This window comes from Saccopteryx bilineata, chromosome 3 (assembly GCF_036850765.1).
Source record: "Saccopteryx bilineata isolate mSacBil1 chromosome 3, mSacBil1_pri_phased_curated, whole genome shotgun sequence".
In the NCBI taxonomy this organism is placed as follows: domain Eukaryota; kingdom Metazoa; phylum Chordata; class Mammalia; order Chiroptera; family Emballonuridae; genus Saccopteryx; species Saccopteryx bilineata.
In genome coordinates this window covers 65,556,603-65,583,694 of record NC_089492.1, presented here as the reverse complement: position 1 = coordinate 65,583,694, position 27,092 = coordinate 65,556,603, and the positions used below count along the sequence as shown (strand labels likewise).

At 39.5% G+C, this 27,092-nt stretch overlaps 1 protein-coding gene across 1 annotated transcript in view; it reads left to right on the top strand.

The window, feature by feature from the left end:
• CPA6 (carboxypeptidase A6) overlaps nt 1–27,092 on the top strand; it is a 312,294-nt gene that overhangs the window by 110,277 nt on the left and 174,925 nt on the right. The window contains exon 2 of the mRNA XM_066266272.1: nt 13,355–13,430. Coding sequence (XP_066122369.1) covers nt 13,355–13,430 — 76 coding nt within the window. The remainder of the gene's footprint in view (nt 1–13,354; nt 13,431–27,092) is intronic.

The following is a 27,092-nucleotide window of genomic DNA, read 5'->3' as shown; positions in this document are numbered from 1 at the left end:
GGAGAACATATTTGACAACACATCTGATAAGAGTTTAATAACCAAAATTTATAAAAAACTTGTAAAACTCAATACCAGAAAGACAAATAATCCAATCAAAAAATGGGCACAAGAAATGAATAGACACTTCCCCAAAGAGGACATACAGATGGCCAACAGACAGATGAAAAATTGTTCAACATCACTAATCATTAGAGAAATGCAAGTTAAAACCACAATGAGAAATCATCTCACACCAGTCAGAATGGTGCTCATTAACAAAACAACACATGATAGATGCTAGCCAGGATGTGGGGAAAGGGGAACCCTCCTGCACTGCTAGTAGGAATGCAGACTGGTGCAGCCATCGTGGTAAACAGTTTGGAGATTCCTCAAATAATTAGAAATGGAACTGCCCTTTGACCCAGCCATCCCATTATTAGAAATGGGATGGTGTCCCCAAGGACACCATATCATCGACTGAAAAAAAGAAGTGCACCCCCATGTTTATGGCAGCATTGTTCACAATAGCGAAGATCTGGAAACAGCCCAAGTGTCTGTCAATGGACGAGTGGATTAAAAAGCTATGGAATATATACAGTGGAATACTATGGGGCCATGAAAAAAAAGGAAATATTACATTTTGCAACAATAATAATGGACCTGGGCCCTGGCCGGTTGGCTCAGCGGTAGAGTGTCGGCCTGGCGTGTGGGGGACCCGGGTTCGATTCCCGGCCAGGGCACATAGGAGAAGCGCCCATTTGCTTCTCCACCCCCACCCCCTCCTTCCTCTCTGTCTCTCTCTTCCCCTCCCGCAGCCAAGGCTCCATTGGAGCAAAGATGGCCCGGGCGCTGGGGATGGCTCCTTGGCCTCTGCCCCAGGTGCTAGAGTGGCTCTGGTCACGGCAGAGCGATGCCCCAGAGGGGCAGAGCATCGCCCCCTGGTGGGCAGAGCGTCACCCCTGGTGGGCGTGCCGGGTGGATCCCGGTAGGGCGCATGAGGGAGACTGTCTGACTGTCTCTCCCCGTTTCCAGCTTCAGAAAAATACAAAAAAAAAAAAAAAAAATAATAATAATAATAATGGACCTGGAAACTATTATGTTGAGTGAAATAAACCAGGCAGAGAAAGAAAAATATCATATGACCTCACTCATTTGAGGAATCCAAGGAACAATGCGAACTGAGGAATGGAATTAAACCTGAAGGGAAGGGCAGAGGGAGCTGTAGGGAGGGGGTAAAAGAGATGTTGAGGGGAGTACAGGAAAAGGGGGATGCTTTTGGGGAGACACTAGAATCTATGTAAACACAATAAATAAATAAATAAATAAATAAATAAATAAATAAATAAATAAATAAATAAATAAATTTTTTAAAAATTTCAAATCCCCTAAACTTAATATAGGCTGTTGGCTGTCAGTCCATTGGGACCCAAATATTATTATTTTCAATTATCAAAGTCCTTCCATGTGATCTTCTCTGATCATCACAGCTAAATCTTTTTATGCATATGTTTTAAGTACGTTATAAAACATTTATCACATGCTACCATATAAGTGTTCCCTTATGCTTTGCTACTCCTCCTACTCCCTCTGCACCAGAGACTTGCTATACAGATATCTGTCGAATTATTGGTTTGTTCTGTATTTCTCAGAGGGAGTCCTATTCTTAAATTCTACAAGAAAGGACTACATTGAAGTATCATATAAAAATTTCACACAATATATTTCTAGTCCTTGCAACATAGTTGAAGGTATTATCTTACTGTAAGAAATTAAAGGCAGGGTTACATTTCTTTTTCCTTTCTGATGGGAGAAGAAATTCTCAAACCTTACAATGGAAGTCAATTTCAGAAATTTAAAAGATGATGCAGTTTACAGAGAGAGAGAGAGTCCAACTCAACAAATATCTATTGAGATACCATCGTATGCCTTCAACCCTTTGAGAAAATTCTCTTATGAAGTACATCAATAAGGCTTAGGAGTACTGCTTTCTTTTCTCTACTGTTAAAATAGTTGCAGCAACCAAAGGGGGAGGAAGAGTCATCACTCTGCCTAACTTTAAACCAAGAGTGAAGTCTAAATCATGTCCTAAGCAAAACTGCCACAGGGAACTTCTGCAAGTTCTGAGCACTTTATATTGCAACTATAAACCATGACCAAAGAGGAAAGAATCCATTTATCGCTCGAGTGTGTATTCTCTGCCAAGTTGTCTCTTATTTATTGCTTTTTAATGAAATTTTTCATGTACATCAAAACACTCTTTCAACAAAAGAAACGCACCTCTGAGACTCAAGCACTTTATAATGCAAACATTCATTTTTTTCTAGATGGGATTACCTAATGAGTTTCTTTGTGCTCAGGAAGAAGTGTTTTTTGTTTTTTTTTTAAATTAAGTGAACATCCTATTATAAACTCTTCCATGGGATACGAGCTTTAAGCATATATTTTAAATGGTCCATTTTTCTCGAGTATGAGATGAGTTTAGCTATTGAGCAGCTGAAATCTTCCCCCTGAAAGCACGCGCAGGTTTTAAGTGACTGTCAGAATTCAAGGGTGTTTTATTGAATGGTGTTCAAGGAAGAAAGAAGGATATCAGTATGTGTTTTCCCAACCGTGAGGACTTTGATTTAACAGTACATTGATTTATTCCATTGGTTTTTCTTATCTCATTCCTTAAAAATAGCCAAACTAAGTAAAACTACTGTTAATGTGCAGGGTGGTTTGGGTTACAGGTAGGAGAAAACCTGATTGAAATTGGCCTACACAGCAAAGAAAATTTTAAATTAAATAACAAAGTCCAAGAAGCAGGACCAGGAAGCTTAAAGGTTGGTTGATTTCAACAAAACCGCTGAAAACCCAGGTCATTCTCTTGTCTACTCAACAGTCCATAGAATTTGCCTTGTTCTAAAGCTCACTCCCTTTATAATTAAAGTGGTGAGGGTTATACATATGGGGTTACACATACAGGATTACACATGTCCTTGTTCACATTCAAGAGAGTGAATCTCTTCCTCCCTGATCATGGAATAATTATTCTTCCCTTAAAACTGATTGGGCCAATTTATAGCATATGTTTATCTCCAGATCAACAAAAGTTGCCAGAAACAGCTAAGCTTAATGTGGAGATGGAGTGAGTTTTCAAGCAAATCAGTCCTGTTAGGGTTTAAGAAGGAGAAATGGATTTGGAGCCACAGCCAAAAGCAGCCACTACAATCATCTAATCAGATTCCTTGTGAAGGGCAGGAATGTATAGAAATCCCTTTCTACATCCAGAAAAAAATGTGTCTTTAGAAGTATTGAGAAATTGAACATGTGCAACTTGTACCAATAGAGAGAACATCTATGTAGGACTTTCTTTGAAATTATTTTCCCTTTTGTTTTACATAAAGTGTCTCATCTTCACTTGCTAATGTACAATAGGAATAAGACTACCTAATACAGGGGGTCCTCAGGTTATGACACAGTTCCATTCTTACAACAGTGATGTAACCCAAATTATGGTGTAAGTCAAAACACACCCTAGCCTAAGTCACTTACCTATCCTAACAGAGTTGTAAAATCATAATCTAGAACATAAAAAAAAAAACTTAGCCACAGAAAAAGGAAAAGGACATAATTATACTGTACTGTACACTGTACTTGCAGTAACAAAAAATGACCAAAACTGAGTATAAAAAATTCCTTACCTTTATTCCTATGATTGGCTGGTACACTGGAAGGGGCATTGCAAGGTGGAAGAGAGTGACCTATGGGGAGGAGGAAGCTGGAGAGGCAGGAGAACCTGCAGAAGGTGCTGGAGATACTGGGTCAGGTGAATTAGGATTGCCTAAGGAACATGCAAGAGACACTGGAGATGATTCTACCTGTATTACAGGTGTTTCATCTCAAGTAGCAGCTGATGTAGAGAATGTAGGATTTGTTTCAGGCCTCTCCACCTTCTTAAAGAATTGTTTCAGGCTAGTCTAAAAGGTTGATTATGACTTTTCTTCCAAAATCTGCCTATAGCATTGCAAGGCATCCATAACAGCCAAAATACATCTCAATTTTTTAAAGTTTTTATGGGAGTGAGCATCATAAACTCAAAACATTGTATGTTGAGACTGTCGTAACCCGAGGACCCCTTGTATGTGTGTTTCTCAGATACCAAAGTGCTGCTTGAGAAGAGAGGGAATAGTAAGCCCCAAATCAGAAAATAGATCAATAATGAGATTTAAATAGCTATGAACACATCAAGAAACAAATACAGCAGCGACAACAAAAAAGGTGAAATACATCTGATGTTCACAGTGAAACATACTTGGAGAAGTATCTGCTTCTAGTTCTTTAAGTTCTAAAGGACAAGAAAAATATTTTCCTGTAGAGGTAACAACAATAACTACTGCATATTGAGAGGCTATAAAAAGGTAGGCATTTTTCAGGTAATGTCATTTGGAATATGACTGTGAGCCCAATGCAAACAGAAACTGCTATGTCCCTAGCATTTGCCACCATGCCTGACAGGTAACATAACCTTAATAAATATGACTGAGCCCTGGCCATTTGGCTCAGCGGTAGAGTGTCAGACCCATGTCTTGAAGTCCTGAGTTTGATTCCGATCAAGGCACACCAGAGAACAACCATCTGGTTCCCCATCCCTCCCCTTCCTCTCGCTCATTTTCCCTCCTACAGCCATGGCTACAAGGGTTAGAGCAAGTTGGCCCCAGTAACTGAGGATGGCTCCCATGACCTCGCCTCAGGCACTAAAATAGCTCAGTTGCCGATCAACAAAGAAGAGGCCGCAGATGGGCAGAGCATCGCCCAGCAGGGGTCTTGGATCCTGGTTGGGGTGCATGTGGGAGTCTGTTTCTCTGCCTCCCTGCTTCTCACTTAATATAAATAAATAAATAAATAAATAAATAAATAAATAAATAAATAAATAAGGCTGAGTGAAATAATTTTCACAGAAACATTAAACAACAATGTATTAATTTTTTCCCAATTTAAGAATTAGGAATTGCTTGTTCTAATAGCAATAATTTGGCCCAGTGCACACAGCAAATGGTGGAGCCCAAGTTAGAATCCATCTTTGCTCTCTTTCTTCCCCAAGTGAAGAAAAAAAATGGACTTCTTCATTTTTTTGAAGAAAAATGAATTTAATTTTTCTGTGCTTTAGTCCTTCCAACCATGGATTGGGTACTTAATTCACAGGTTATTGAGAAAATTGAGTGTACATGTCAATTGCTTAGAATAATGCCTGACACATAATAAAGGTTATACAGGTGCTTGATGTTATTATTACACTTTTACATTTTTCACTTTATCCTGTATTTATATTTTGAGGAGTCCTGACTACATCAACTCAGTCCTCCATGTTCTCTCCTACTCTAATCGGTTGCATAGAAGAATGAATATGATTTCCTTGAGAGGAAACTACTTGCAGCTAACACTCTGAGAGGCCGCTGAATGTGAGATGTGTCCATAGTCCCCCTTCAGGTGCCCTTTGTTTGGTATCGTGCAACGCCTTCCCCTGGGACCACAGCTAATTTGACACTTGACTCAAAGGCAATCAGTGAACCTTAAGGTGGAATGAAAAGTTACCATTTAAAATATATGCTTAAAGCTCGTATCCCATGGAAGAGTTTATAATAGGATGTTCACTTAATTTAAAAAAAAAAAAAACACTTCTTCCTGAGCACAAAGAAACTCATTAGGTAATCCCATCTAGAAAAAAATGAATGTTTGCATTATAAAGTGCTTGAGTCTCAGAGGTGCGTTTCTTTTGTTGAAAGAGTGTTTTGATGTACATGAAAAATTTCATTAAAAAGCAATAAATAAGAGACAACTTGGCAGAAAAAGAAGAAAATTTATCTTCCCCCAGAGAAGATAAATCCAGTAATTTGGAGATAGGAATGAAAAACTAAGTATCTGAAGTTTAAATGTTCTTAGCAGTAGTGCATTTGTGAAGTCTGAAAAAGCATGCGTGAGATGTTAGACATTTACTATACAGAAACACAAAGAAGAAGGGGGAGGCCCTCACCAGTTGGCTCAGTGGTAGAGCATCTGCCCGGCAGGTGGAAATCCTGGGTTCAATTCCCAGCCAGGGCACACAGGAGAAGCCCCCATCTGCTTCTCTACCCTTCCCCCTCTCCTTCCTCTCTGTCTCTCCCCCTCCCATAGCCAAGGCTCTACTGGAGCAAAGTTGGCCCGGATGCTGAGGATGGTTCCATGGCCTCCACCTCAGGAACTGGAATGGCTCTGGTTGCTACAGAGCAACACCCCAAATGGGTAGAGCATCGCCCCCTAGAGGGCTTGCTGGGTAGATCCCGGTCAGTCCCATATGGGAGTCTCTCTCTCTGCCTCCCTGCTTCTCACTTCAGAAAAAAAAAAAAGAATGGGACCATTTCCAAACCAGGGCTTGTGTTCCTTGCTTGAGAATTTTGCCATTATGGAAACTTGGCTATTATCTGTATCTACAGCCAGTGCTCCTGATACTGCAAACTCACTGATTATTTTTTTCTGTCTCAAGTACAAACTCCCAAAGGCAGGATCTAATTGGATCAGCTTTCAGTCACTGTTCAGCAGAATGAGCCTGACTAGGAAGGATTCACTTTTCATTCCACCTTAAGGTTCACTGATTGCCTTTGAGTCAAGTGTCAAATTAGCTGTGGTCCCAGGGGAAGGCGTTGCACCATACCAAACAAAGAGCACCTGAAGGGGGACTATGGACACATCTCACATTCAGAGGCCTCTCAGAGTGTTAGCTGCAAGTAGTTTCCTCTCAAGGAAATCATATTCATTCTTCTATGCAACCGATTAGAGTAGGAGAGAACATGGAGGACTGAGTTGATGTAGTCAGGACTCCTCAAAATATAAATACAGGATAAAGTGAAAAATGTAAAAGTGTAATAATAACATCAAGCACCTGTATAACCTTTATTATGTGTCAGGCATTATTCTAAGCAATTGACATGTACACTCAATTTTCTCAATAACCTGTGAATTAAGTACCCAATCCATGGTTGGAAGGACTAAAGCACAGAGAAATTAAAACCTTTCTAAAGGTCACACTGCAGACACCAGCAACTTGTCTCCGGCAAACAGTATGTGCTTTTACCTCCTGTCATTTGTTTTAATAGATAACTGAGCCTTGTAGAGAGAAAGAAGAGGAAATGTCTAGATGCCAAACATTCATGGGAGGGGGGGAACAAAGCTAAAGTGAAAAGAAAAGGCTGATGCCTTGTGGTTCTGGGTGGCGGAACTTTAAAAGGGGCCCTCAAGTCTAAGGCTGGGATTCCAATGCCTGTAATGGGAGAAGTGAGGGATAGAAGCAATTCTCTACGTAAAGCAGGGCACTTCAAAGTGTAAGAAAATTCCACCCTGGCTGACTAGGCGGTGGCAGAGCGGATAGAGCATCAGACTGGGATGCAGAGGATTCGGGTTCGAGGCCCCAAGGTCGTCAGCTTGAGTGCAGGTTCATCTGGTTTGAGCAAAAGCTCACCAGCTTGGACCCAAGGTTGCTGGCTCGAGCAAGGGGTTACTTGGTCTGCTGAAGGCCTGCGGTCAAGGCACATATGAGAAAGCAATCAATGAACAACTAAGGTGTCGCAACAAAAAACTAATGATTGATGCTTCTCATCTCTCTCTGTTCCTGTCTGTCTGTCCCTATCTATCCCTCTCTCTAACTCTCTCTCTCTCTGTCTCTAAAAAAAAGAAAAGAAAAGAAAAAAGAAAATTCCACCCTGCAGCTGGAGAAAACCAGGGAAATTTTAGTCCACTAGGGATTTGCGGGGTTGGAGGTATCTGTGAAGTGGATGCCTCAGGCCCGAATAAAATAATTTTCACAAAAACCTTAAGCAACCATGTATTGCGTGGCATGGGCTCCTGATTTACACTTTGCATAATATAGATATTAAAAACAAAACACTGGTCCTGGGCCCCTCAAGACAAGTTCCTAACCACACTTTGCAGACACTCTCACTACCCAGGACTGTCACAGAATTAACCAAAATGTAGTGAGTGCTTGCTCATGGAGGCTAATGAGAGATATGGGCATTAAACAAGCAATTACAGCAATGGCAATGAGTTTTATGATGGGATATGTATAGAGTATTGATAGAATGTAGGAACAAGGTAAATGAAATCATCCAGAGATCAAGGAACAGCTCCCTGGGGACATAAACATTCAGCTGTGATCATCAAGTTGTATGTTAGATTGCTAGGGCTCTAGTAACAAAGTACTACATATTAAGTGACTTAAACCAACAGGAATTTTATTTCCTCATGGTTCTGGTGCTAGAAATCTGAGATCATGGTGTCTGAGAAACAGCTTGGTTTCTTCTGAATCCTCACTCCTTGGCTTGTAGATGATTGTCTTCTCCCTGTGTCTTTATATGGTCATACTTCTGTGCATGTCAGTACCCAAATTTCCTCCTCATATCAGGAACCAGTCATATAGAATTGGGATCTACCCTTATGATGTCATTTTAACTTAATTATCTTTTCAAAGACCCTATTTCCAGATACAGTCACATTCTGAAATATGGGGGCTAAGACTTCAACTTATGAATTTTGGAGACAATTCAGATATCCATATTTAGAAATAGGAAACAAACCCCTATTAAATAAACTAAAATCGCACATATTAGGTATTATATCTAATATGAATAAGTAAAATTCTCAGTGAAAATCAGAGTCCCTTATTGGAGTTTTATTTTGATGTTTTTGTATTAATTTTTAGAAAGACACAGGAAGGGAGTGAGAGAGAGAAGTTTTTGTTGTCCCATTAGTTGTGCACTCATTGGTCGCTTCCCATATGTACTCTGCCTGGGGATCGAACCTGCAGTCTTGGTGTTACAGAATGATGCTCTAACTAACTGGCCAGAGTATCTTATTGGATTTTTAGAAATTGAATCTAGCACTGTGATGTTGGCAGAAGACACATCTGGAAAAAAAAAGCATAAGAGACAGGCAAAACGTGCCAGCCAAACAGCAAGAAAGCAGGAGTGGCAATAATATTGGGAAAAAATGGGATTAAAGGTATAGAGCATGAAATGAGCCAAGGAAGAATTTTTAAAGGACATTGTGTTTTAAATAAAGGTTTTATTTCATCCAGAAGATATAGTAGCTATGAGCACTTATATAGCTACATATCATCAAAATACATAAGTCAAAATTTTTTAATTCAGAAACTAGTTGACAAATCCAAAATTACAATAGATACATTAAATAAAGTTCTATTAAAAATTGTCAGACTTAGTGGGCAAGAAATAAGGGCAGAGAAGATACAGATAACATAATTAAACATGTTTAATCAATATATGTACAATTTTAACATTCTTCAAAATAACTTTGATAAATAGGAACTAAAAACTGACATTATTCAATTATCAGACATGAACATCAATATGAATATCACATATTAAAACATGAATAACAAAGTAGACTTAAAAAAGGAGTACAGATTTAAGACAGAAATTAACAATATGTACACACACAAAAAATCAATGAAAATAAAATGATTCTTTAAAAAAATGAAATAAAAAATAACTTTGGAAGCTTTGGTTAAGGATTTTAAAAAAGAACACAAATAGCAGTAGGACACTGAAAAGAGACAAAGCTACAGATAAAGATACGATGACTTAAAATATAATTAGTAATTTATATTAATATATTTTATATAAATGAGTTGATGGCTCTTCAGGAAATGTAAAATGCCAAAATTAACTCTGAAAGCCCAGGAGAAAATTAAATAGACCAACATCCACAGAAGAATTAAGAAAGTAAGTATCTAACCCCCAAATTAAAAAAAAAAAAAAATAGGAGTTTCCACCTTAAAAATTTTGTGTGTGTGTTCTACAAAACAGTAAAAAAAAAAACTTATGTGTCATTTCAAAATGTCAAATCATATTATAAGGGTGGAAAATTTCCACATTAATTCCATGATCCTACCATAAGGTAGATACCAAGATCATACAAAAGTGATTCAAAATAAACATTATTTTTAAGTTTATAAAAAGTTTATTTTTAAAAAACCCACCTCTGTATGAATGTAAGGATAAAGTTCCAAAATACAATATTAGTATATAGAATTCAGCTGTTTATTTTTAAAAATAGTATTGTAAAACCAACATATTAGATGACAAATAAAAGCCAATTTGTACTTTAAATGCCACACAACAGACTGTTGTGTGTAAGTGGGTACACGTATCAGTGCAGAGAAAAGACTCTGGACAGAATCACGAAGAACTGCTAACAAGGCTCATAGGGAAGGATGGAAGGTCAAGGTTGGGAGAAAACTGGGAGGGAAACTTTATTATTTCATACCTTCCATGATGTTTTGATTTTTCCAAGCATGGGTTCATAAACTAGAGAAATTTAGAGCTTAATAAGGGGATCAATTGTGAAAGGTCATGCCAGGAGCCGGAGGAGAACTCTAGAACTTCATAGCATGTCTTCCAGAAGGCAGCTGAGGACGGCTCCCGAGCTGCCCATAAAACAGACATGTTCTCCCACACTCGAGGCATAGCAGTCAATGCGCTAATCATCAAACTCGAACTACACAGTGCAGCAGCTTTAAAATGAAAAGGTGAATGGGAGTTCATCCCTCCGAGGAAGACACTAAAGCCCAGACAGACTGTAAAAAAGTTAGAGATGGTGTTCTCTTGCCAAAGTATTTCCTCTGGATTCATCCACTCTCATTACATACCTTTTAAATGAATTGTATTCATTTAAGATGATCTCATCTGTGTGGTTGCTACTGTATATAATAATTAGTCATCTAACTTAAAACCAAACTGGATGCTGGCATTATAGCAACCCAACCTCAATTGTCCCGTAAGGCAAGGGGATAGAATCTAAGCATGTCTTGAGTAAATATATACGTATCTGTAATTACTCGGTTGCTTATCTGAGACATCCTGCCTCTACATACAGCCTTAAACTGTAATTAAAAACATCTGTTTTTCTCTGACAACTTTATATAGGTTGTCTGAGTTAGAAATATCTAGTTTGCAAACACATGTACAAATGCCCAGTCGTCTCTCTAACCTCAACTGCATTCACAGTTTTGGATTCAGTCATCCTAATCCCAAAGGGTAAAGGGGTCTAAAATTGATGTTGCCATCTAGCGGTTGAAAAAAACTGATAAATTAGAAAGCCTCTCAGCTCACCTTCTTTGAAACTTGTTCACAGCTAGTTTTTCAAAGTTCCAGTTTTTAATTCTTTTCTTTTCTTTTCTTTTTCTTTTTCTTTTTTTTTTGTATTTTTCTAAGTTCCTATTTCTTATCTGAATCCTATTTTTATAGTTCTAAATTATTGTTCACTTCAGAATCGGCTAGCTAACAGATCTAGCGAGAGTGAGCTTTTTTTTGGTGAGACAAATGGGGCAGCTGGGGGTCATTTGGTTTTACTTGCTGAATAAAGAACTTTTGTTAGTTTTTGGTTACTGGTTAGTCTACCCCTATAACTTATTGGCTTATAAAAAAGCAAGACATTTTATGAATTTTTCTAAATAGCTTTCTTTATTCTCTATTCTTTGATAAGTAACTAAATAGTAATAAACACATTTCTTAAGTGGCACCTGAGAATTTCTACAAGCTGAGATTTTTTTTTTTTTAATGAAAATGGCAGAGCTGGGTTTGAGCAATCACTTTCAGGGTTAATCTTCCCACGGCTGTAAAACAGCCACAGATTGCTTTCTTGGCACTCTTGGGGTGCTGGCAGGCCCCGATGGAGGTGTTGCCCAGCAAGACATCAAGTGATCCATCTTCAGAAACAGCCATACCACCGCCCAGTAGAGGGGTCTTTCTCAGCCAAGAATTATGTTGGAGAGGCCAGGATCCAATGAGGGCAGGACAAACAAAGATCAGCAAATGTGTACCAGAAATTCAAAAGAGAAAAGGTATAATTACATTTAAATATCAAAGGTCATATCTGGAGTTGTATTACAGGACTTGATTCTTTTTTTCTTTCCCTCTATGTTTATTCTTTCCAAAAAAAGATACAGAAAGGTTGTTTTGTGTGACTTGGAGGAAACCAAGGCTGCAAAGCCAGATTAGGGCAGTAGCGCCTAAAACATCCTGAATTATCAGCAAGCCGAGGTATAATGGGATCATTAGAAATAACAAAGCTGAAGTGACTGGAAATGAGCACACAGCCCTAAAGAATCACTGTCCAGCAAATCTGGGAGCCACCCCAGTGTCCTCCCTATTAATATCCCCTCACCTTGGAAACCGTCTCCATCTAAGCAAACCCATGGAGAAACGTAGATTCCTCCCCGATTCTGGAACACCTTTCTGGCTGGACGGAGAAGTTGTGAGTGAATTGCTACAGTGTGGGTTTTGTGCTTTATGTAGATGGTCTTAATAATGTTTTGCTGTATCTTCAGTCATTGTAAACTGCTATCGAGGATTATAAAAAAATATTCATTCCTGCTGTACTTTATTTAGTTTTTCCTACATTTCCTCTGGAAGCCAAGAATTTGCAATGATCTCCTTTGTGCCAACCCATTAATAAATATTTAATGTGTCTACTCTATGCAAAACACACTGACAGTTGTGGTTATTATACACCAGAGTTGTGCTTCCTGGCCTGTCCTCATCATGACATACTACAAAATGAGAACACTTTGTCTGGCACACCTGAGAGACAGGTCACCATCACAGACAACTCCCTGATGTGTAGCATGACACCTCCAGTCTTCTTAGTGCATTCAGGATCTTTACAGAAAAACCCTTACAGAGTGTTCAAATATAATTTCTACTGTGGTAAAATTATAATAGCTGTAAAAATTTATTTAAAATTGTTATCACTTTGAAACTGTTACAGCCATCGGTGTCTCATGGCACACCTGTAAACAATTGGTGGCCCTCCAATTAGGTCCCACATGCCAGTTGGGAAGCTCTGTACTAGAGAAATGAGACGCCCATTAGAGATGTGTGGGAAGAATCCAAACCAGGAATGTTCCATAGTGTATGGATCCCATATGTCCTCTCATCAAGTCACATTCCTTTTCAGCATTCAGTTTAAAAAAACATAAGTGTTTTGTCTTCTGTCCTCAAGAATTTTCTTTGTCAGTATCAGCTCTAAGGTAGTTATGAAAGTTCTTGTCATTACTGCCTCTCTTCCTGTGTTTTTTACCTTTCTCTGCTTAAGTGTGAGTTTGTAATCTTCAAAAGCTGCTGGAAAAAAAAATGATTTTATGACAGAGGGAAACAGACTAACGCAATCAGAGAATAACGGGAACATGATAAAATACCTGTTGGCTAGACCAAAGTTATGCTGTTTTTCTTGTTGAATGCAAGGCAGTTTGTTTCTTTCTTTGTTTGTTTTAAGTAAAAAGAGATGGCTAAATCTTTATTTTTGAAATGAATTATCACCATCTTTTTCTCTCTTGCAGTGATAAGGTGATAAGGCTTATCCCCAACACCAATGAGAAAGCTTATGCCCTGAAGAAAATATGCCACCAGCTCAAGGTAAGAGAGTGTCCACTCACTTATCACTGTGCTTCTAATGTGTTTACAAGACTTTGCTGACTAGAGCGGAATAATAGGAATTAATTAGCCAAGGGAAGAAAAATCTAAGAGAACTTGAAAGAGCTTTTAAAGGGTAGTTCAGTTTATTCAGAATTTTATTGTGTATCTGACCCATTATCTACATGTACTAGTTCATTTATTTATTTTCCATCTCTCTTAGTAGGACGTAAGCTTTGTGAGAGAGCTTGCTTATTTCTGTTCGTTACTGTGTTCATAATGAGTCTCTAGAATATTCTAGAAGCTCAGTAAATGTTTTGTTTTTTAATGAATGAGTTTTTTTAAATTAGTTTATAATTTGCCAGAGCTTCACTTTTCCCTCTTGAAATCTTCCTGCTGATCATGACTCTTTCATTCTAATTAAAACTTCAAGCAGAAGTGAGTTGAGGAAAATAAATGCTAGAAATTTGAAGTTAATTAATTTTGCTATGTTTCAGTGGTTTTGATAAGAGAATTTTGTTGGCAAGTGTTGAAGGGCTCTGATTATTCAATCTTTGATGGATTTTATGGATTTTAGAGTTAGAGCATTTCTCATTCCCCATTACTGCATATAATTGAGTGTCAGCATTAGCTAAAGATGTGATGAATAGTGTGGTGATGAGCACTTTTCTACGCCTACCTCCCAAAAAGAGACGTGAGCCCATAAAATACGTGGTGGTTTAGCTTCATCTTCATGGAGATCAAAGCAGATTATCAAGGAGGCCATATTAATCTTCAATTTGGAATGGAAAAGCATGTGTCCTAGATGACTGGAATTCAATCCTACCTGGATTGTACATGGAAAAGGTATTAGGGGATGAGAAACATGGAAGGAGGGCTGGACTCCGTGACTTCTAAAAACATTGGTAATTATCAAACTTTTGATCTTTTGTTTTTGGTTTGACTTTTCTATTTGACATCGTCTCTTCAAGTATTGCATTTATTTGCAAGTGAAGTTTTGAACTTCTAGTTTATTGATTTTCTTCCTTCCTCCTCATCCTCAGCCCCTACCCATGCAATGTCCAGTCTAAGATGATGTCTCGTCACAGGGACCTGGAGTGAGGATGCAGGAGCTTATTCCCATGTTTGTGAATATATTACATGGTAGGCCATACAAAATTATAAAACCCCATCATTATATGTGTGGTTCACTTACCATTATCAAAAGCAATAAAATTACATCAGTTGGGACTGTGAGGGTTACTGATAAACTCTTATAAGTCACAGTAAGTGGATCTAAAAGATGTTGAATATGGATATGTCTGTGGACACTGATGACAACACATTTATATTAGGCCCCTTCTTGTACACCTTAAATAAGGACATTCCTGCATATTGAATTCATTTAGTGCTGAAGGGAAGGTAATAAAAGAGGGAGGTGGTGGTTTGGACATGGAGAAGCTTGGACAACACTGGGAGAGGGGGTGAAAAGGTTAGGGGAGGGAGAAGGGAGCAGAGTCAAGGGATAAGGGGAGACAAGAGAAGTAGAATGTCAGGGATGCTCTGGGGACTCCACCAGAGAGAGTTACATCCAGGGTTTATCCAGTCCCTCTTAGTCACTATATGTTCTCACAATACCAAGTGCTTCCTAACTGTCTCATTTCAACAACTCTAGGATGTGAATACCATTATTATTGCTGTTTTACAGATGAAGAAACTGAGAGAGATAGAGGTTAAGTAACTTGCCTTGAGTCACAGTGTGCAATTTGAACCCATGTCTAGACAGGGCCAAGCCCTCTAGAACCCAGATGAGGCTGCCTCTTGCCTCTAGTCTATTTACTCTGACTGTCTTCATGATGGAGAGGGTGAAAGTTTGAGGGGCCATGGAGCCTAGACTCAGTGTGAAGATTATCCTACATTTGTTTACTTTAGTCCGGAGTCACCCACACTATAGCCTAGGGGTCGGGAACCTTTTTGGCTGAGAGAGCCATGAACACCACATATTTTAAAATGTAATTCCATGGGAGCCATACAATGACCCGTGTACCTTACACATTATCCAATAAAAATTTGGTGGTGTCCCAGAGGACAGCTATGATTGGCTCCAGCAACCATGAACATGAGCGGTAGGAAATGAATGGATTGTAATACATGAGAATGTTTTATATTTTTAACGTTATTATTTTTTTTATTAAAGATTTGTCTATGAGCCAGGTGCAGCCATCAAAAGAGCCACATCTGGCTCACGAGCCATAGGTTCCCGACCCCTGCCATAGCCGACGGCTCTACTCACAGCTATGACTTGTCACAGAAGGATACAAAGCAAATCCACAAAGAGAACAGACACACAGGGTGAAGTCCAGGACAGACCAGGCACAAGCTTCCAAGCAGTGTCTCTGTGTGGAGCCACACAGGATGTTCTTAATTGCCCCAACAGAGAGTTATGATAACACACGTGAAACATTGTCTGCCAGGGAAGCTCATTAGAGATTTAGGACTCAGACTTTTTACTGGGGCCTAATCTTGTAGGTCCCTATGCCTGCATGTGCCAAAATTCCAGACTCTCAGGAAGAAAGTGGGTGCTCAGCATGAACTATGTTGTTTGAGCACACGGTTCAGGCACAGTTAGCCACTCTTCTCAGGGTGGTAGAAATCCTCCCCAAATCTAGGTTCCCAGATGTCAGCTAAGGGCCCACGTTGCTGGTAGGCCTTTCTAAGGATAGCAGTTTCGTGCCTGCTGTGTTAATTCCTCTGCACATTTCTTTATTTTCTTTCACTAAAGAAATCATTTTATTGGGCTGAAGTTGAGGCATATCACTTAAATAAATTTCGATCTAAAAGCATCATGTTAACTTGATGTCGTTTTAAATGTAAATGCTTTCATCGAGTAATTCACTTGCACTACTAAAAGCAGCAATTTGGCCCGGCAGAGAAAGCAGCCTGCAGAGAGGAAGAATGACTGCCTGTCATCTTGTGCCCCGTGGAGCTGATGGGACAGAATTTGGGCCATTGTTAACAGCTCCTTTGCACATCCGTGCACTGCCTCTCAGGGGAGGGGAGGAAGGCTTCCAGGAAGCCTTTAGTCCTTTTTTCCCCCCTAAAGAACAGTGTGCTAGGCTTTCTAAGATGGACCCAATATTTCTTCCCCCTCATGTGCACACCCTACATAGTCTCTCCTCTGAGTGGGTGGGACCTGTGAGTAGGATGGGATAGTCATTCCCTTGACATATTAATTGTGTGGCAGAAGAAAGATTACCTGGGATGAGCCTGACCTATCAGGTGAATCCTTTAAGAGCAGAGTTTTCTTCAGCTGTTCACAGAAAAATAAGTCAGAGAAGAACTCCTACTGGTCTCAAAGAAAAATCAAACAAGTATGTTGTGAACTCTCCTTGAGAGTCACATAATCAGGAAAACCCATGGCCTCTTGAATGAGAGTCGCCCATAGCTAACAGGCAGCAAGAACATGGAGATGTCAGCCTGACAACCACAAGGAATATGCCATCACCATATGAGCTATTAAGATGACCCTAAGGTCCAGATGACATCACAACCCAGCCTGGCTGCTTGATTTTAACCAACTGAGACCCTAAAGAGAAAATCCAGCCAGCTGTGCCTGGACTTCTCACCTACAGAACTGTGAGATGATAAATGGGTGTTGTTTAAAGCTGCTATGGTTAATTTGCTTTGCAGCAATAGAAAACTAATACAGTAAGGCAAAAATGCTGTATCTTGGCCTTTGATGGCTCTTAGTTTAATAGCATATATGACTGCTTTAAGTCTTTTCTTTTTCCACTGACTATCACCAAGGAGCTCTGGAAAAGTGAAAAGTGATTAGACTACATGCTTAGACTATAAATTCAGTGTTTTATCTGAAACATGAACAAATGCAAAATGTATGTGCAATGTTGAACAGAATCTGAGAAGGTGCAAAGTATAACTAATGAGATGCAGAACTGTTACAAAGCTGGTTACTTTCCTAATTAAATTTTATGGTTTTGCTGAAGAATTAAAACAAGAAAGTTAAACAGAAAACCATGCCCCCAGAGAACTGGATCAAGAAAGCGCCAATCAATTTAAATTGTTGATTAAGAGCATAGCCATGATTTAAATAAAGTTATGATGGAAGGGGACAGTTTGCAGGTGAGTTAAATGAGAGTCTGAACACCATGTTCTGCCCATATTTCTTCACAAATTCTTTGTTTATGCTCTAAGGAATAGAAATGGCTTTATGTAAGATCAGAGAACAAATTCCTGTTACAGAATTGACACATCCTTGTTGAAAGAAAAATTAATGCTGTTTCTGTTTCCAGTTTTCTCATCAGAGAGCTATATGATTAAAAATAATAATAATTGTCCTGTATCCAAAAGTTTTTCATTTTTTCAAACTATAACACAGCCTCAAAATATTAGCTTGCAAGTCAGGTATCACTGAGTGAAAGGTCAAGAGCTCCATGAGGAAGACTGCACCCCTTCTCCGTTGCTTAGGTATGAAATTTGCTGCGGCCTTTCCCAGGTATACTCTCCCTCCTCAGCATCGTGGGGAGGTTGACTGCTTTCTTCGCTGATTCTCCTTGCTGCACGCCCAAGTCAGACACCTAGACAGACCTACAGGAGCTTCAAACACCTGTGGTCCCGAGGAGTGGACAAGTTCAAACATCCAATGGGACGATGAAACTGATTGGAAGACTTATGAGGAAGAGGATGGGTGATAGCATTCATGCTATGGGAGTCTCTTGTCCCAATTTTCATTAGAAACTGATTGTTCTATTATAGGGTGTCTTAATCATGACTGTGGTAGTCAGAATTCTAAGATAGACTTCAAGATTTTTGCCCCTAGTATACACACACTTTCTCTCAGGTATTCCATCAAACACTAATTCCTGCTGTAAAAGCGTTTTGCATATGTAAATAGAGCTGCAAAACAACCTTGAAAAAGTAAGATTATCTGGGTGGGACTGATAATCATGTGAGCCCTTTAAAAACAATGTTTTCTCTGGTTGCAAGGGAGGAAATCAGACAGATGCACTGCTGCTGGCCTGGAGGAAACCAAACATCCATGCAGAAAACTGCCATGTAGCAAGAAATTGGAGAAGGCCTCTAATGGCTGAGAGCTGTCACATGTGGACTACAAGAAAAGCAGAGACCTCAATCCTACAACCAAAAGGAAATTAATTTTACCAGCAACCAGTGAGAATGTAAGAGGATCCTGCATACCAGATAAGACCATAGCCTGAGCTGACATCTTGATTTTAGCCCCATGACTTCCTAAGCAGAAAATCAAGCCACTTCTGACCTACAGAAATGGTGAAATAAAATTGAGCTGCTAAATTTATGGAAATATATCAATAAAAATTTAACAGAATGGCCTTAAAAATACCAGTGACTCAGTGAGCTACCTGAAGATACACAGAAGTATTATGAACGATGCTGAGAGATAAAAGTGAGAAAGAGACCAAAACTTTGATCTGTCAATATATTTGGGACAAGAAAAAGCATTTTCATCATTTTGTTAAAGAATTTATAAAGCAATAAAGCAACATTACTTTTGATTTTTCTGACATTTTGAAAGGGGGAAAAAGCTGCTTATAATCCAGGCAGATGTCCAAATGCAGCTATGGATTAAATTTTAGGCATGTAAATTTCAGACATGGCATGCAGTCCTCTCCCTCTGAGTGGTTATTGGTAATTAGTAAACTCAATAACAAAAACATATTGAGAGAAACAATACAATATGTGGGGGAAGAAATATATTAAAAACATTCCTTCAAAAGTAAAAAACCCTCTACAGTATTATTATTATTATTATAATTACCCCAGTGACCCTTTATTTAATTTACTCAAGTCAGTTGGCAACATGAGCTTAGGCTATTGCCATAGTAATTTAAGTTTCCTTTCTGTTTGTAAGACTTTTCCATTTTGATTTTAGAGCAGCCTGCTTTGAGACTAGCTTTTAAACTTCAGAAGTAGTAGTAGTTCTTGGCTGGTAGTAACTGCCATTCCTGAAGTAGTATGAGTAACTGGACAGTTTGAAAGGCCAGGTCCATCGGAGCCTTCATAGAAGGTGATTAAAAGTGGGTCCATTCACTCTGCTGCTGTCACCTGCCATTACCTCATTCTCATGTCTAGTAGTTGGCAGGCTGAGGGCTGGGATGACTGGACAGCTGGAGGACATGTGTCTCATCATCTAGCTGGCTAGCCTGGCTTAATTACTCAGGGGTCACAGGGATCCAAGAGCAAGAGAGAGCCAACTCACAAAGCTCCTTGAACCCAAGTTTGGAACTCAGATAACATCACAATTGTTACATTCTACCAGCCAAAGGAAGTCGCAGGGCCAGCTTGGTTTCAAGTAGTAAAAAGAAAAACAGACTCCAGTTCTCGATGAGATGATTGCAAGGTGTGCATACAGACTTGAGAAGAATTTGCGGTCATTTTTACAGTTCATCACATCTCCTGTGCCCCCAACCCCCACTTACACATTCATTCCAATCTGTACTAAATCCAGCATAGAAGAAGATGGCAGCCCCTAACTCCTCCTCTGCATTCTCAACACTGCTGCCTAGTTCTCGGCCTGCCTGTCTTTAGCCTGAATTGAACTGTCTCCCAAATTGCCTTTCTGTCACCTCACCTACAACTCCTACTTCTTCATTCAGTAGCTAAGGTGATCTTTTATAAATGAAAGTGGGTTCTGCCTTAATGACTGATATCAGGGCACAAGAATATAAATGAGTATTAATGACCTAAAAGGGATTAGCTAGCACCATCCAAATGTTCTCATTAAATATTGAACTATGTGAGGTCTTGTAAGATCACATGTGGAAAGCAGTTAGCATGGTGATTAAAAACATGACCCCTGGCGATGTATTTTCTGCATTTGTATAAAGTCTCTTCCATGTCTAAATCACACAAATGTCTGTGAATCATGTAATTTCTCTATGCCTCCATTTCCTAATCTGTAAAGTAGGGAAATCCAGAAGAATTGACCTTCCCACATTTGTGCTGACGTGTAGCTTAGAACACAATACTATAGCATTTGTTCACATGTGTGTCTTACTAGACTGAGAACCCCCAGAGAGCAAAGGCTGCTTACCAGTCATCTTTAAGGGGGAGGATCTGTGTCTGACTCATCTTTGTTTCCCTGGTGCCAGGCTATGGTAGGCACTCAGCACATCTTGAATGAAGGAGCAAATGCTATTCATTTATCTCTCTACTTGCCTATGATTATAATACAAACAACTCTTACTTGGATTCTAATCAAAAACATATATATGACTGCATAAATTTCCAACAAGGTCAAAATAAGCAAAATCAAGGAAGGAATAAGAATTATTGTAGAATTATGGGTTAAGGGGGTATCAAAGGTGTGAGGTAGGGAATATTGTTTCTTTAATTACGAAAGATGTTTCTGGAGGAAGTAGGATTTCTGAAAGATCTTGATGATAGGTAAGTTTCTTGAGAAAAATAATCTCTTAAGATCTGCAATTTCCTGTGAGAGCTTCATATAACTTTAAGATTGTGCCTTCCAGTGTTGACTAATTCAGTGAATACAATAATGTTAATTACCAGAATATTCTAATTTGAAAATCAGAGCTCAGGTGTTTTGCCTAGGAGTCAATTTGTTGTTCTGTATAATCAAAAGTGCCTGTATGTTTTTAAGCCTCTGACATACTACTTGATTAGCAAATCTATTTCTTTCTTATAACCAAAAAACAGATATTAGGGATGTCAATGTGGCAATTCTCTGTGCCCTAAAAAACATTCAGAGCACTTTTTGCATATTTATCAGCCAAAACCACAAAGACTATGCTTGATTAAAGAAGTTTTCTGTTTTCTACCATTTTGTTGTTGTAGCTGTATAAATGTGGAATGATTAACATTCCCATGGTCCTACAACTATATTTCTTAGATCTCTTTCTGATAAGCTTTGAGGCTACCTGATCATGAGTGTTCTTCTCTCACATTTTGGTAGCATTTTGAAAATGGTCTTATCTGGGCTAAGAATCAGTGTCATATTCTTGAGAGAGATGAAAGGAGAAGGTAGGGAACACTAGCATGTAAAGACATTTACCCAAGGTAGGGAGTTGGTGATCTCTGAGAAGGGGGCATCACAAGTCTTGATTGTTCACTCTCTTAGAGAGATGAGGCTGGGAACACAGGTGGGAGATGCCTGTGTTAAGGGACCAGGTGAGCCTCTGGGTTATAGTGTAATGAATACCCTGAGGGGGCATGCCTTGGGCTCTGAGGCAAAGATTGAATGGATGGAGGATAAACAATGGAAGGGGAGGATATATTCTTCTTCTCTCATTTAATAGTTCCCTCTCTCCCTGGCCTAAAGCTCCAGCCACAATATTCAGAGCGGGGCTTAGAGTAGTAAGCCCATTCATTTAGTCAACAAATTGTGGTGAGCACTAAGATTAGTCAAGGTCTAGTCAGGAGGCAGAAACCACAGCAATAACTTGAACAGGAAAATTTTAATATAAAGTAGTATTAACTAGTAAATGGTGACTACTAAAAGGCATGAGAGAGGAAATACAAATGCAGAGAGCAAGTACTACTTCTGGGGATGAGAACAGGAGGAGGAGATTAAGAATTTGGGGGGAGCCTCTTCCCCTCCCCTACCCCAAACCCAACCCCATGGCTAAGATTCAGGCCCTGGAATCAGTGGCCCACTGAGTGGTAAGAAATTTTCTGGGGTGCCAGTAGGCTACAGCTGGTCCATTCATCTATGGAAGGACACTTTGGTTGTCTCCATGTCTTAGCCACTGTGAATAATGCAGCAATGAGCATAGGGGTGCATATATCTTTACAAATAAATGTTTTCAAACCTTGGAGGTAGATACCCATAGAGGGGTTGCTGGGTCATATAGAAACTCTATTCTTAATTTTTGAGGAGCCTAAGGGAGAAGTTTTACCTGAAATCTTTATCATGTTTAAAAAGGCTTTTGCTGAAATTATAGACATACCTCATAGATACTGTGGGTTCAGTTTCAGACCACTACAATAAAACAAGTCATAATACTTTTGTTGGTGGAGGGTTTTGGCTTTAAGTTGTAAAAAAAAAAAAAAAAAATGCAGCATCTGTGAATCACAATAAGACTGAGCTCAGTGAATAGGTGTGCCTGCCTGTGTTTGGTGGTCACTGAAAGTAAGAAAGGACATTGAGAAAGGCAGAGGGCTGAAGTGGAGGGTCCAGGTGGGGAAGCTGGGAGAGTGCCCCAGGCAGATAGGACTCACTTCACAATTGTATCCAGATGTGGTCGGGTCCTGGGCACTCAGTCATCTCTCCTGCCACCTCTGACAACTCGCCTTTTTATTTCTTAAAAGTGTGTTTAAATCATATAAGCCTGTTTCATTCATTCATTCATTCATTCATTCATTCATTCATTCATTCATTTATATTATTGAGAGGCAGGGAGGAAGAAACAGACTCCCTCATGTGCCCCAACTAGATCCACCCAGCAAGCCCCTTACTGAGCACTGCTCTACCCATTGGGGCCCCTGCTCCATTGCTTGGCAACCAAGCTATTTTAGCACCTGAAGTGAAGCCACCGAGCCATCTTCACACCCGGGGTCAACTTTGCTCCAACCATTCAAGCCATGGCTGCAGGAGGGGAAGAGAGAAAGAGAGAGAGAAGGGTGGAAGGGGTGGAGAAGCAGATAGTCGCTTCTCCTGTGTGCCCTGACCAGGAATCAAACCCAGGGTTTCCACACACCTGGCTGATGCTCTGCTGCTGAGCTAACCGGCCATGCCATATAAGCCTGTTTTAGAAGTGTTTTTCTAATATGAATATGTGAAGAATGGAAGAGGTACTGAGAGACTGGGGGAGAAGGTGATAATGAGCATGATATTTCTATTTTAACAAACCTAAGATTTGACTCTCCCTATCACAAATATTTTTGTTTATTATGTATATTTTTTAAAAATATCAGGGTAAATAATTGGCAGAACACAACATTAATTTTAGAATAATAACAAAATCTCTTAGGGTTCCTGATTTCTTTCAGAAGTGTAAGAGCCTATATTGGTCAAGAAATCAATTTATCAAGGTTGATCAAGATGAATGACATACAGTATGTGAAATATTGACTTGTCACAGGGCTTGGGATAATATCTACAGTATTTTATCCCCAACAATTTGTCCAGATAAGGTCTATATCATACAACCATCACTGGATTTAATCTCAGATGAGGAATATAAGAAACATAAGCCATAAAAGTTAATTCTCTAACCAGTGATTTAGCTTTTTCTTCATCAAACCTATGAATAATGTTCTCTAGAGAGTGTCCAGAAAGCCGAAGATTACAACAATGGATAATGAGGAAGAAGTTATTTGAGGGGATTATCATCAAAATTCCTGATAACTAATTAAACAGTAGAAGTTTCAGAAACACAAAAATTAAAGTTCTCTTAAGGATTAATACAGAGCAATGCCTACAAATTTTTAGACTATAAGTCACAGAGAAGGTAAAAATCAAAGAGCACAGGACAGCCTGGCGTGCAGGAGTCCCGGGTTCGATTCCCGGCCAGGGCATACAGGAGAAGCACCCATCTGCTTGTGCCCATCTGCTTCTCCACCCCTCCCCCTCTCCTTCCTCTCTGTCTCTCTCTTCTCCTCCCACAGCCAAGGCTCCATTGGAGCAAAGTTGACCCAGGCGCTGGGGGTGGCTCTATGGCCTCTGCCTCAGGTGCTAGAATGGCTCTGGTTGCAACAGAGCAATGCCCCAGATGGGCAGAGCATCGCCCCCTGGTGGGCATGCCGGGTGGATCCCAGTGGGGCACATGCGGGAGTCTGTCTGACTGCCTCCCCGTTTCCAACTTCAGAAAAATACAAAAAAAAAAAAAAAAAGAGCACAGGAAAATATGAGCTTGTGATGAACACATAGTGTAGAGTCACACATCTATAAGTTGTGTGTCTGTCAGGATATTCCAGGTGTGACCTCTGAAAAGCAGGCTGTTATGCAACAAAATCCCATCTTCTCTTCTTCCTAGGCACTCTTTCCAACCTCTCTTGTAGTTAGTTAGTTAGTTAGTTATGCCCATGCAACTGAGCATTGCCAATGGAACATACACAGAAGTGATATGGGCCATTTCTGAGCCAAGACTTTAAAGAAAGAAAGTTTGTTCTCCATTTGTTCTTCCCTCTTCTGCTGCCTGGATGAGTAACAACAGGGCCCAAGAAGATAACGGAGTCATGACATGGAAATTTCTGGATCCCTGAATCACCATGGAGAGGAAAGCTGACCCCTCAAGAAATATTCACCTTTATCTGTTATGTGACCAAAGAATAAACATCTCTTGTATTTTACTTATTATATTATATTTGAGCATTGTAGGGGAAGAAAAATAATTTTTCTTCTACTCTTCTTTGTTCTTAGTTGAGGCCCTGTAATAAAAGACAGATTAACAAGAGAAAAACAAATAGAAGTTTATTAACATGTGTACTTCATGTATACATGGGAGTTATCCAACAAAAAAGAAGTAACTCCCCAAAATGGTTCAGTAGTCAGACTTAAATATCATATTTTTTTTTCTTTCCGAAGTTAGAAGCAGGTAGGCAGTCAGACTACCACATGAGCCCGACCAGGATCCACCCACATGCCCACCAGGGGGCGATGCTCTGCCCATCTGGGGCGTTGCTCTGTTGCAACTGGAGCCATGCTAGTTCCTGCACCTGAGGTGCAGGCCATGGAGCCATTCTCAGTGCCCAGGCCAGCTTTGCTCCAATAAAGCCTTGGCTGTGGAAAGGGAAGAGAGAAGTAGAGAGAAAGGAGAGGGGGAAGGGTGGAGAAGCAGATGGGTGCTTCTCCTGTGTTCAGATGGGTACTAAGCTTATTGGGGTAATCATAAGTTTTATAAATGCCTAAGAACTATACTGTACACTTGCAACTAATATAATATTGTATGTCAACTGTAATTGAAAATTTTAAAAAAATTATATATGATAAGAAGACTCTCCGGACTTCCAGGAATCAAACCTGGTACTTCCACACACTGGGCCAATGCTCTACCACTGAGCCAACCAGCCAGGGAAAATATCATCTTAATAGAGACGAGAAAGAGAGGGTGTAGCCCTCTTACAGGAGAATAAATAATTTTTAGGAAAGAACAATTTCTTAGAAGAATAAATGGGAGTAGGAGGCATGTGACAGAGAGTATCTGGGCATGGAGTCAATTTCTGACCTCCCTCTCTGTGATAAGAATCAGTCTTCCCTGGGTGAGGAAACTCCCAGGGAGGGATCTGTAACAACTGAGTTCCGTTTAAAGGCTCTGTCTTTGGGGCGTACAAGCAGTCCAGAGAAAGCTTCTTCCTGCATTTGCTGTTTTTCAAGTGGTACAGCTCAAAATTATCAATCTGCCACAGCAGCATGTTTTCAGGTAGCAGGTCCTGGACCCCTGCAGTTATATTTTGAGGTGGCATATTCTACTACTTTGTAGTGTAATCACATGGTATGTCAGAGTCCTGCCTGAACAAATAAAAAAGATGTGGCATTAGCTTTACAGTTGGGCAGTAGATGGAAGGAATATAGATATCACAGTCTGGAGAGAGACCAGTGTTTCATAGTAACAAAACATTTGGTAGCATCTGGTAAAAGTATTAGCTGAACAGGAAAGAGTATGGCTCTAAGGAAAGTAGTTGCAAATACCCAGAATGTTAGCATGTATTGGTTCTTCTCACTGCCTGTGGAAAGGTATTTATTACCAGAAGGATCTGGATTCAGGTAGGAATTGATGAGTTGACAAGCATAAATGAAAGGGGTGTAAGGTTTATAAGAGGGCAGGAAAACCAGATTACTTCAAGATCCTTCACATAAGAAAACAAGACCCAAAAAGATTTTACAAGATCTGTCAAGATATCTCAGGATTGCAAGGTGAATTCAATTAAGGGAGTTTTTTCTACCTTTCTACTCTAACGTACTGGTTCAACTGCCCTCAAAGTGGCAGTTAATTTGGAGAGAGATGGCAGTACGTGAGGCCCAAAAAGAAAAAAGAAAAGATAATAGAACATATTTAAGAATTATAGCTAATACAGAATGTTAGATATGGTTGCTATCTATTAAAACTTAATAGAGGAAAATAGTTTCTGACAGTTGGCCCAAAAAATCACAGACCCAACCACTCCTAAAAACGAAAACAAAAAAATCTTTGCTAGATAAGCCTTATACAACTATCAGAACCACAAATCTGAACAAGCCAGAAGCAGGTTGAAAAAAAGCTGCCTGTCTCCAAGGAGCACATATTCACTAGTATCCACTTCTAATGTGGCCACAAAGAATAAAGGGCAGAGGAAAATGTCCCGGAGAAGACACGTAGCTCCTCCCAGACAGTGGAGCATGAGTCCAACCAAAGATCTTCCTCCTTTGCTGCAGAGCAGGGAGTCTTTTTATTATATACAAATTTTTTAAATTTTCAATTACGTTGACATACAATATTATATTAGTTGCAAGTGTGCAGTATAGTACTTAGACATTTATATAACTTATGATTACCCCAATAAGTTTAGTACCCATCTGACACCATACACTGGTATTACAATATTATTGACTATGTTTTCTATGCTGTACATTACATCCCTGTGACTCATTTTATAAGTGGCAGTTTGTACATCTTAATCTCTTTCCCTCTTTCACACATCTCCCCATTTGTTCTCTGTATCTATAATTTTGGTTTTGCATTTTGTTTGTTTTTA